The 10,885-nt window shown below is 53.6% G+C and overlaps 1 protein-coding gene across 2 annotated transcripts; it reads left to right on the forward strand.

Moving 5' to 3' along the window:
- Positions 1-318: 318 nt before the first annotated feature.
- Positions 319-10,364, forward strand: LOC119226905 (LHFPL tetraspan subfamily member 2a protein). 2 transcript variants are annotated; one of them, XM_062560697.1, is made up of 2 exons: positions 319-527; positions 9,269-10,364. In XM_062560697.1, the coding sequence occupies exon 2, from the start codon at positions 9,567-9,569 to the stop codon at positions 10,050-10,052; it is 486 nt and encodes a 161-aa protein (XP_062416681.1). In that variant the 5' UTR covers positions 319-527; positions 9,269-9,566; the 3' UTR covers positions 10,053-10,364. The 2 variants fall into 2 exon arrangements, with proteins under 2 accessions (XP_062416681.1, XP_062416680.1); XM_062560696.1 differs by lacking the exon at positions 319-527 and adding an exon at positions 6,939-7,102.
- The last annotated feature ends 521 nt before the right edge of the window (positions 10,365-10,885 follow it).

Here is a 10,885-nt window from a genome sequence, read left to right on the forward strand (position 1 = left end):
TCAGATTAGGAGAGCAACATATTTGTCTTTTTTTTAACTCTCAGTTGCTGAGAGGTGCCTGCAGCCTGATGCTAAGCTAATCGCTCAGGTGTCCATCTCCTCAGCCAGCTCTCAGCAATAAAGCGTCTAAGCAGATTTCCCAAATGTTCCTTTTTACATTTTGGACTAACCACATACTTCCTTTCCGCCAGGCTCCCTTTCCCAGAGCCCCTGAGTTCCACAAGAAAGACCCTTTTGTGGTGGACCTGGTTGTAGTGAGCACCCTCCACAAACCCCCCCCCCCCCCTCCAGGCCCGATTTAATGGCTTGCCCCCAGCTGTGGAAGGGCTCAACAGCTCAGCTCCTAAAAGAAGCACCTTAAGTAAGAGGCATTTTATAGTTGAGACTCTACAAGGAGGACAAAACACACGATTCTTCGTCTCTCTTCACTTTTACACTCGATGGGATTCAGCTGTAAAAGTGCGGTTCTTGTTTTCATCTCCGTTCCCGTCCCCCAGATGACAGCGTGGGAAGCAGGGAAGAGTCAGGTGTGTGTGAACAGCGTGCCGTGTCCGTGTTATCGGGTTATTTTTCTTCCCGGCCGGGAGGAATCGAAGAAACACAAAAGCGTTTCATTTGATGACGAAGCGTCCCGCTGCGTCGCTCTCCTGTTTATTGGTGCAGGAATCCCACTGAAGCTTATTGGCTTATTGTTTCAAGCTCACTCTGGAGGTTTTTGGGGCAACAAATGGTTGTTTTTCCTGTGTTCAAGGCCCCCCCCCTGACAATGTCGATTGTACGTTATTATCTTATCAGCATCACGTTGCATGAAAGGAAAGTTTGAAATATGGACCCCACAAATCTGTGTCTTTTACTAAATGAAACCGGGTATCTGACCTGTGTGTGTGTGTGGGTGTGTGTGTGTGTGTGTGTGTGTGTGCGCGCTGTGGAAAGCCCCCGAGGCCACTGATTACTTGCATTGTCACAGAAACAATGTCCCCCCCCCCCCCCGCCCCCTATCACATGTCACGCGTCTGTTTGCACAAGCCTCGACCTTTAGCTCCCTTTAGCCGACCTTGGTCAGCGAGTCGGGGGAGAAGCTCTGCAGGGCGCCGCACAACGTCGTGACCCCTGACCCTCCGTGATTAAAAAGGCCTTAACGGGGGCCCAGATAAGAGCGAGCGGGGCGGCCATCTGTTAATCAGTTTGCTTTTATGTCGCCTACCGTAATGTTATGAAATAAAAGATTTCAACGGCGTGATTTATTTTGTTTTGGCCTCACGCCGGAAAAATGTAAACAGAGGTTTAACATATTGTTATATTAAGTAATAAACAAATATTTGCCCATAAAAGATCCAGCAGACACAGAATCGTCGTTTTTTTGGACGTTGGAAGAAACTTAAAACTTCGGATTGTGACCATAAACTGATGTTTACAATGTTTAATTTCCTCATAGACGTCTATGGGAGCAGAGGAGTCGCCCCCTGCTGGTCACTACACAGAAGTAGAGTCATTTCCTCATAGACGTCTATGGGAGCAGAGGAGTCGCCCCCTGCTGGTCACTACACAGAAGTAGAGTCATTTCCTCATAGACGTCTATGGGAGCAGAGGAGTCGCCCCCTGCTGGTCACTACACAGAAGTAGAGTCATTTCCTCATAACAACCCGTCCTCCAGACCTCCTCCAGCTCCTCCTCGAGGGGGGGGGGGGGGGGGCGGCCTGGCCGGGGCCTTTGGGGCCGCGTGGAGCGACCAAAACAAAGCGGCTTCCTGCGTCCCTTCCTCCCGTGTTGTTGGCGTTCCTGGCACCTGGAAACGCCAGCTGTTCCCCCATTGTTCCGCGCAGGTGTGACATCTCCGCTGCACTCGATTCTGATGGATCCACGCGGACACCGAGGGTCGCAGGGGGGGTTGTATTTCATATTTATGCTTCAGTAACTTCCTCGTTTTGGAAGGTTTACTCAGTCTAAAGGTCCCCTGCAATACATTTAATTTAATAACGTAGTTTCTAATAAAGTGTCCGATTGTATATTTTCCTCTTTATCATCTCGGCTGAAGGTCAAGTTCACGCTGCCCTTTCGCTCCACTCATGGAATCTGTCCGGTGTGTTTATCTGGTGTGTGGGGGGGTCGCGTTGCGGGGGCGACCATGTTTTTCCAATATGGAGGAAAACAGCGGCGTGAGAGCTGATGAGCAGGGACCACCTGTGAAGGTCATTTCAAAGTGGAAACCCCCCCCCCCCCCCCCCCAACCTAAGATAATAAACAGAAGAATCGTTTGTCTGAAAACAGGAGACACTTCCTGTTATCTCACACTTGTTTTTTTCCTTTGTCTTCCTGCTCTATACTGGGACACATCAGTGGGACCAGCCCCCCCTCCACCTCGCTTCCCCCCCCCGCAATACGAGACCATTTCACCGAATCCTAAATCCTGAGTCTGCTGGAATCGGACATTTGTTTTGTTTCCACGCGAGAAAAGCGCGACGTCTTGGACAATCGCGTCTTTGTGTAGGGGGGGGAGCACTGCTTCTCGGCGCTCTTTGCCCCCCCCCCCCCCCCCCGGAACCGCCCTGACAAACGCAGCACGCTTCTTCGCGTCTACACTTAGTCCCCCCCCCCGCGTCTCCTTTTTCGCTTGACCCCCCCCCCCCTCCTCCTCATTTGTCTCCATCCCTCGCCTCCTCTGGCGCTGGCGTCGGTTTGCCGAAGGGCCCGCAAGGTGGGGGGGGGGGGGGGGGGCTGTGTGTGAGTGTGTGTGTGTGTGTGGGGGGGCGATATCACTTGATACTTTTTTATTATGCCGAACTCCAGAGAGTCTGGTGCCAGCCTTCATTTTGGCGGTGCTTACTTTTGTTTTGGAGGAGGGAGTATCAGGTTCAGCTTGGACTGCCCACAACAGCAATGTCATCCCACGTCCTCCTCACCCCCCCTCCTTCCCCAGGGGGGGGGGGGGGTTGATAAAGCAGCGGTGGAGGTCTCAGCTTGCATGGGGAGTTTGTGTCGGAGCCACAGGGAAGTTGGGATTAAACTGCACCGTCCAAAGCAGAAAACCCGCTGAGAACAATGCCTCCAAATCCCGTCCACCCGGCTCAGCACAGCGGCTGGTTTCCTGAGTCCGGCCTGGGAAACAAAAGCACTGGGATTTGAAGCCCCCCCACCCCCACCCTATACCACCCCCCCCCTCACCACCACCAGTGTGTATGGTCCCGAGGGCTGTGTGCAGGGCCCAAGGTGGGGCTGAAAGTGGTTAAACACAATGGAGACCAGTGTTAGACCTCAGGGCCCCAAAACTCTGCAGCTCTCGAACAGTGGGGGACCCCCCTCCCCCCCCCCCCCCCCCTCAGTGCATCAGAAGTCAGAGAAAGTAGGTGTGAAGAATGCAGCCCAGAATTTCCAATTGATCAACTTGTTTGCAGGTTATTGTTTCAGCACCTAAACGAAATGTTCTTTTCCCTTTGGTCTATAAGAGAAGTGTTGTTATCTCTTACTGACTCCTACCAGCTGCCTCAAGTCTGACCCCCCCCCCCCAAAAAAAAGAATCTGTCCACTGTCGGCCACCCACTCAGAGGCTGCTGCAATGTGTCAGATGCTCTTTGTCCCCCCCCCCCTCTCTCCTTGCGGCCTCCTCTGCTCAATACGAGAAGATGAGGGATCATTGACCTCCTGCAACCCCCCCCCTCCCCTCCTCCCGCTGAAGAGTTACCCCGTCCCTCCTACTGGAGTTACTCCTGCTCCTCCTCGCCGCTCCAGCCAGCCGGTGGGATTGCATGAACAGATGTTTTCCGGGGGGGGGGGGCAGGCGAGGTGGGACGGAGGTGTGCGTGTTTTGGGTATTTTTGTAATGTTCCGTGTTCATCGACTGGAATCGTTTTTCTTTTTCCTCTCGTATATTTACTGCAGCGTTCCCACCCGGCCGGAGGTGTTGCGTCTCTGTGCCTCTCGCAGGTGTGCATGACCCCCCCCCCACCACCCCCACACCCACCCCCCCTCTCTCCGACCCCGAGCGCCGGAATCCGTCCCCCTCCCTCTCTCTTTCCCACGCTCCTGTCTTCAGCATATTCATGTGTTTATGCTCCTGCTGCACCCCCCCCCCCCCCACCCCCCCCAAGAGAAAGTCGATAAATTAGCGGAATAGGCGGCGTAGATCCCTCCCCAGCACCGCGGCGCGTTGGACCGCAGCGTGATGGATAACCGCGATGTGGCGTGACCTCGCCGTGGGGGAACGTGCATCTGTCTCCCCCCCCTTCCCCTTGTCAGCTGTCGTATTACACCAATGGATCGGTGTCGAATGCATGAATGAGATGTGTGTGTGTGTGTGTGTGGGGGGAGCAGGGGGGGGGACGTGAGTAACGATGCGCCGCAGCAGAAGAACGTTTAACGCAGCCTCACAGTAGAATGTGCGTCGTTGCTCTTGCGGGGCTCATCGGTGCAAACGAGCTGTGAGCGAGATGTTTAACATCTGTCGATGGGGCCAGATGTCAGTGGAGGCTCAGGCCTCTTTGATTGAATGGAGACCCCCCCCCCCCCCCCCCCCTGCGCCCTCCCCCCCTTCCCCACCATCCATCGGTGTCTCAGGATATGCCTCCAGGGCTGTTTGCACCCATCAGGTACGCTTCCATCTCCCTCCCCAGCGACCCCTGCGCGTCCTCGCCGCTGACGTGAGACTCGGATTGAAAACACGTGCGGATGAAAAGAGGCACATCTGGGAGTCGTGCGTGTGGACCGAAACCCAGCGCTGTGCCGCGTGAAGTCACCTCCCTGGACGAGAAGAGACGGCGTCCTCGGCGTCTGGGACGTCCTCGGCTCTCTCTGTATTCGGGGCGTTGGGGGGGGGGGGGGGGGGGGTCCTGGAAAGACCGTCACTCAAATTAAACCGCAAAAGGTCTCTTCGTAGATGTGGCGTCTCCTCTTCTATCAGGGCCTTCCTTCCAGAACCAAAGTACTCAAACCAAAGTGAGAACACATCAAGATGTTTCATGTTACCCCCCCCCCACTACCCCCCTTCCAACCCCCCCCCCCCCACCCGACTATCTGACTGTTATCCGCTTTCACTCTGCTTCGCTTCACACTCTCTTCAGATCTACAGCATACTATTGATCACAGTCTGTCAGGGACAGATGGGTTAAAGGCCGGGTTCTGTTAGATCCGTGCGACTGATGGTTTAACCTGGACCCCCCCCCCCCCCCCAACGACCCATCCACCCTCCTCAGATCTTCCCGGTCTTTTGAAGCGAGGGTCTGCTATTCGTCGCGGCCCCTCCCCCGGGCTGAACCACGGGAATCTCCCGGAGCATCTTTTTGCGCGCGGGCGCCGGGCGGGTTCCCATTAGCCCGTAAGGCGATACGCGGCCCGGCCTGCGTCTGATCTGTGGCGCGTTTCCTCGTCTGCTTCAGACTCGAGGAGGTGACGTGCAGAGAGGGTTCGACTCCCAAACGAGCTGCGAGCGGATGGTGATTAGCTAAATCGAGCAGTTCTTCCGTGAGGAGTTACTGATGGTAGAATAATGTCCTCTGGGCCTGCAGGCTAACGTTAGCCGCTCCCTCCTGCAACTTAATGGATGAAGAAAAAGCGTCTTTCTCTTTGACCCTTTAAAACGAAAAATGGTTTGAATATAAAACCAATTGTTTAAGCTAAAAGCGGAGAAACACTGCGGTTTCTGCATGGATCGTCAACTTGTGAGCCTTTAGCATGCTTCATGCTAGCATTAGCCTCAGTCCTTTAGCACGATATCATTTTACCATCATTTATCTGGATGTTCGGAGTAAAATCAAATGTTTCAGCGGGCGAAGCAGGATCCGGGCTGGGAGTGGAAAGCCTGCTTTTGTTTACTTCTGTCTGACATCAAGGAGCCATTGTTTGAGAAAGGAGTCCTGGGTTGTTTTTCGACTGCCTTAACGACGGTTTCCATGGACAGAGCGGCTCTGCAAACACGGGTTTCTTGTCACACTCTCGACAGATTAGGTGTGACTTTAAAAAAGGTTCGACTCGCAACCACAGGGGTGAGAAGGGGTCAGAGGTTTAGGGTGGGGGGGGGGAAGAACTATTTTTGGCTTTGACTTTCATTCAAACTGATAAGAAAGGCCTCTTCCGCGGGCTTTCCACGCCGCCTTCAAATGCGTCGGCGTATCGGCTTCTCTTCCTGTCAGAGTCGCCCCCCCCCCCCTTTTTTTTTCTTTTCTTTTTTTTCCCGTCCTCATATGGAAGTCATTTGCTGTGCAGACGCAGCGGCCGTCGGATGAAGGCTGGAAGCAATCCTCCAACACGGAGCTCCTGCTCCATCAGTCGGGTTAACGGGACATCCGGGCACAAGATGTACCTACGCACCTTTTTCACTGGGAGCAGTGAGGCACTACGTGCTTTGAATGGGACGTCAAACCAGCTGTTAAAGCCACAGCTAGTTTTGATTATTAAAAAGGTATCTTGCGACTTTCCCCCGAATAATCAATATGGTCTATGAAAGCACATCACGTCATTTATTTGTAAAAAAAGTAGGAGTAGGACACAGTGGAAATACACAGTTAAAGTAGAGTTCTTGAATCAATTTCCATTGCTTCTTTTAAGTAACTTGAAGATCACACAAGGTGTTTACTTGTAATGTGTAATAAAATAGTGACTTATGTGAAATGTGAATGAAGAGCATTTACAGAAAACTCTGGTGGTGTTTTTCATAAACAAAGTGAAAGTGTAGCTCTCATTCGGGCTGATGATAGGCGCTGATTGAAAGAAAGTAACCCGACGCGAGAGAGAAGGCGAGAGACACCCAGAAAGGGGGGGGGACGACCCTCCCTGTTGTTTTAACCCAGATGGAGCTCTGCAATACGGCCACCATGTGGACTCTCTCAAGAAGTGTGGCCGCGGGGATCGGGGGGGGGGGGGGGGCCTGGTGGGCCAATCAGAGGAGACGTGGCCGTCCGAGGGGGAGGGTCCGGGGGGAGTTGGGGGGGGGGGCGGCGGGGGAGGGTCCGGGAGTCGCCAGTCTGAGGAGGAAGGCAGAGAGAGTGAAGCATTGGACGTGTGTGAGCCGAGGAGGAGAGTCGAGGGGGCAGAGGAGCCACTTCTCCAGGAGACGCATGGACACGGGTTGGACTGTTGGTTTCGATCGTCCCGTCGTTTTTCAAACCAAGGGGTGAGTTTCATTCATTCACACTAACGGATGTGAAAGGGTGCAAATATCATGTCTGGAGTCTGAATCACGAGCCGCAGGATGCGCCTTTGGAAAAACTGCAGCAATTCTCCCCTGAATGACGGACTTATTCCGTCTTTTATGACGCAAAGAGAATCAGATGGAGGTTTTGCCGCTAGTTGACATGGCGCCATGTGTGTTCTATCTTGGAGCGCAGGCAGGAAGAGCTTTCGTGGTCCTCCAATCGTCCCCTGCGTTCCCCTTCAGTAGCTGCAGGCGCTTCCCATTCTGACAGATCCCCACAGATCATGAGCTCCCTTTGTTTGGCTCCCATCAGGCGAGAGGCCTGCGAAATGAAAGAAAACTGTTGGATGATATTCATCTGAAGGACCCTTGGGTTAAAAACTCCCCATCCGGCTCTGGACAAACGGTCTCCGTGGCGACGCGGCGCTGGATGGCGGGTGCGGATATTCGCGATTCCTTCAGAGGTTGAACCGTACGGACTTTGGTGGTCCCCTGACTTCTGTTGAGTCACATCCAATGGAGGAAAAAAAAAAAATCCCATTGGCCTTTTGATGTGGGGAAACGGGGCGATGCTACATTCCGTCATCACAGCAGAACTCTGTTTGAAGAATCGCCGTAACATTTGGAACAGACATTCATTTCCCCCCGAGGATGAATTATAATAACTCTGCTGATCCTCCGGCTTTTCTTCAGAACATCTTTTCAAAATTTGAATACTTTAGCTTAAGACCAAATACCTGCTGTACCTTCTGTCTATTAGCACGCTAACCCGGTCTACATGCTAAACACAGAGTGTTAGCATGGTTAGCATTATAATAGCACCCTGACAACAGCATAGAGCGGGAGGCGACACTATTATGTCATGCTATGTCATGCTATGTCATGCTATGCTAAGAGTCTCCCTCTGGCATCTGCAACAGACCATCGACCCCCTCCTGCATCATGGGCCTCGATATGAATGCAGCCTGCAGGGAAACCTCTGGGGTCCCACCGAGTGTGCATGCATGGGGGTCAGCGTTGGGGGTCAACGGGGTGGTGGGGGCAGCCCGAAGCTTGTAAACTAATAACCCCCCCCTCTCCAATCCCTCCCACTCAGTATAAAAGGCATCATAAACCCCCCTTGCATGACTTCTTTATTTTGGGAAACCGACCCGTCTGTGTGGTACATCACTAGAACCAGACTCATTGTGGTTCTACTAAACCAAGACACCCCCCCACCCTCCCCGACAAGCACGTGAAGCAAACACACCGGGGCGAGGTCAAAGGTTAGGTGTCCAGGTCTTCAAAGCTTCCCAGCTGTTTCAAATTGCGTCCTCTCCCAAGTGTTCTCCAGCAGTCAGGTAGGACTTCTGGAACTCAACGGTCTTTCTGTGTGTGTGTGTGTGTGGGGGGGGGGGTGTCGAGTGTGTGTGGGGGGGGGTTGAGTTTGAATATGTCCAATCAGCGAATGCGAGCCGGCATCTGTTCACTGTGAGGCAACGAGAACACTTTGTGATTCATGAAATTAGTTTTGGTTTCAAATCCACTGAGGCGGCTGTCTGTGCCTGTTCCTGATGATGTCATCTCTGTTGAGATGACATCATCTGTCACACACACACACATACACTGTACTGTGAAACTTCATACAAAATGAGGCCGATAATCTGCAGTAAAACTCTCATTTAGGTCAATGACGGGACATTTTAAACAGAGGAAAAGACTTAATTATTTAATTATTTATACGTCACAGAGTCTAAACCGAAGTCTAATCCTTCTTTGTGTCATGTTGAGGTCACCGAGGTCATCGGCAGACAGCCGACTCGACGAGCCCCCCCCCCCGGCCTGTTTATCTGTCTGTCTGCATCCACTTCTGCACGTCGTTGTGTCTTAGCTTTCACCCTTGCAACCTCCGTGGAAGAATAAGCCGGGGGGGTGGGGGGGGGTTGCAAATCCTGTAACGTAAACACGGCAAAGACAGAAGAGGACGCTTCAAACGAAAACATCCCCATTAAAACGTCTCCTGAAGATCCCTTCCTCCTCCTCCACACTTTCCTCAATGTGCTTCGTGGAAAGCGGGAGAGCTTCTCTTTTTTTCTTTTCTCATATACATGCATTCCATGTTTTAAACACACAAATTGAAGCCTGTTGTTCTGTGTTGTCTCTTAGGCGTGTCTGATGTGACGCCAGCGGGCTCCGGGGGCACCACCTCACTACAATGTAGACGCCAAAAACAGACGACAGAACAAGGAGGGAGATAAGAAGCCACCGCGAGCAGAGAGAGGGACGCCGCGTGCTGTGAATCATTGACGTGGACCCGCTTGAGCCGCCCGGTGTCACCCGCTCCTCCCCCTCACCCCCCCCCTCCTCCTCCTGCTCCTCCCGCCCCCTCACACACACGGAAAGTTCTCACCCCCCCCACTCCGCGTCTCTCGGCTCTCTCGGGCCTCCCCGCTCTCCAAGCGCCATGTGCCATGTCATCGTCACCTGCCGCTCCATGCTGTGGACCCTGCTGAGCATCGTGGCCGCCTTCGGCGAGCTCATCGCCTTCATGAGCACCGACTGGCTGGTCGGATTCCCCCGCACCCCCGACGCCGTCTTCGGCCCCCACGGGGCGGCGGCGGCCGGGGAGGCCTACAGGCCGACGCTGGGCATCTACGGCCGCTGCGTGAAGCTGCCCCACCTGAAGCGCCGGGTGCTGTGCGGGCCGTACGCCATACACTTTGGGGAGATCGCCAGCGGGTTCTGGCAGGCCACCTCCATCTTCCTGGCGGCGGGGATCCTGCTGCTGTGTGCCGTGGCGTTCATCTCCGTCTTCACCATGTGCTTCCAGAGCATCATGAAGAAGAGCATCTTCAACGTGTGCGGGCTGCTGCAGGGGATCGCAGGTGAGGGCACATCTCGTGCTATGTACGTTGGAGCGCCTGCTTCGGGTAAAGGGGTGGAAATCTAGCTCAGCTTTGAGTTTACTTCATCTGGTCAGGTGGTCAAACACCTTTGATCACTTTTCGATCCGGTCTATCCGACGTCCCTTTAAGATTTCAGTTTTTTTGTTGAGAAACTGCCACCCAAATGTTCAGCTGAAGCTCTTCTGACTCTCAACTGGGCCTTAAAACCGGTTGAAGTTGAAGGCGCCTGCGTATCTGCGTGTTTGTGTGCGAAAGGGTGTGCGTCCTTCTGGTTGTGGCCACTTTGACTCAGCGCGGTGAGCCGTGGAAGGGAGGAGGCCATGAGATCATGACCGCCGGTTCCGCCTCCTCCTGCCCCCCACACACTGCAGCCCTCGGCTCTCGGGGTGGTGCTGGCGGTGGTGGTGGTGGTGAGGACATGGCCGTCCTCCCCCCCCCCACACACAGCTGTTTATCTGGCGCAGGCTCAAGCAGAGAAAGGTGGGCGCCGAGCCGTGAAATCCCCACCGACCCGGGTGCCGATCCGAAGGCTGTCGCTGCTCCGTGGGCCTGGAACGACGTGATGTTTATTCAGGACACAATAAATGTTCTTTTATTATGTGCTGGTCGCAGATCGGACTGAGGCAGAGGTCAGGTTTCACCGATATGAATTTATAACTTCCCCTTCGTGACCGTATCTCTGCGTTAGGTATTCATGGGCGGTGTTGCGCGTCAATGAGCAGGACTCCTTACAGGCGATATTAGATTTTTATATTAATTCCACATTCTGTTCCGCTGAAGGATTGCTAAATATGCTACTTTGGGTTTAGCTTTAAACACGCTAAGTTTGAGCTGCTGCTTAAAATGTGACAAACCCCTTAACCTCGTCCTCACTGTT

Source organism: Pungitius pungitius, unplaced genomic scaffold (assembly GCF_949316345.1).
Source record: "Pungitius pungitius unplaced genomic scaffold, fPunPun2.1 scaffold_153, whole genome shotgun sequence".
In the NCBI taxonomy this organism is placed as follows: domain Eukaryota; kingdom Metazoa; phylum Chordata; class Actinopteri; order Perciformes; family Gasterosteidae; genus Pungitius; species Pungitius pungitius.

Excerpts from the sequence above, each read along its gene's own strand:
- LOC119226905 (XM_062560697.1), top strand. The coding sequence starts at position 9,567 with ATGTGCCATGTCATCGTCACCTGCCGCTCCATGCTGTGGACCCTGCTG.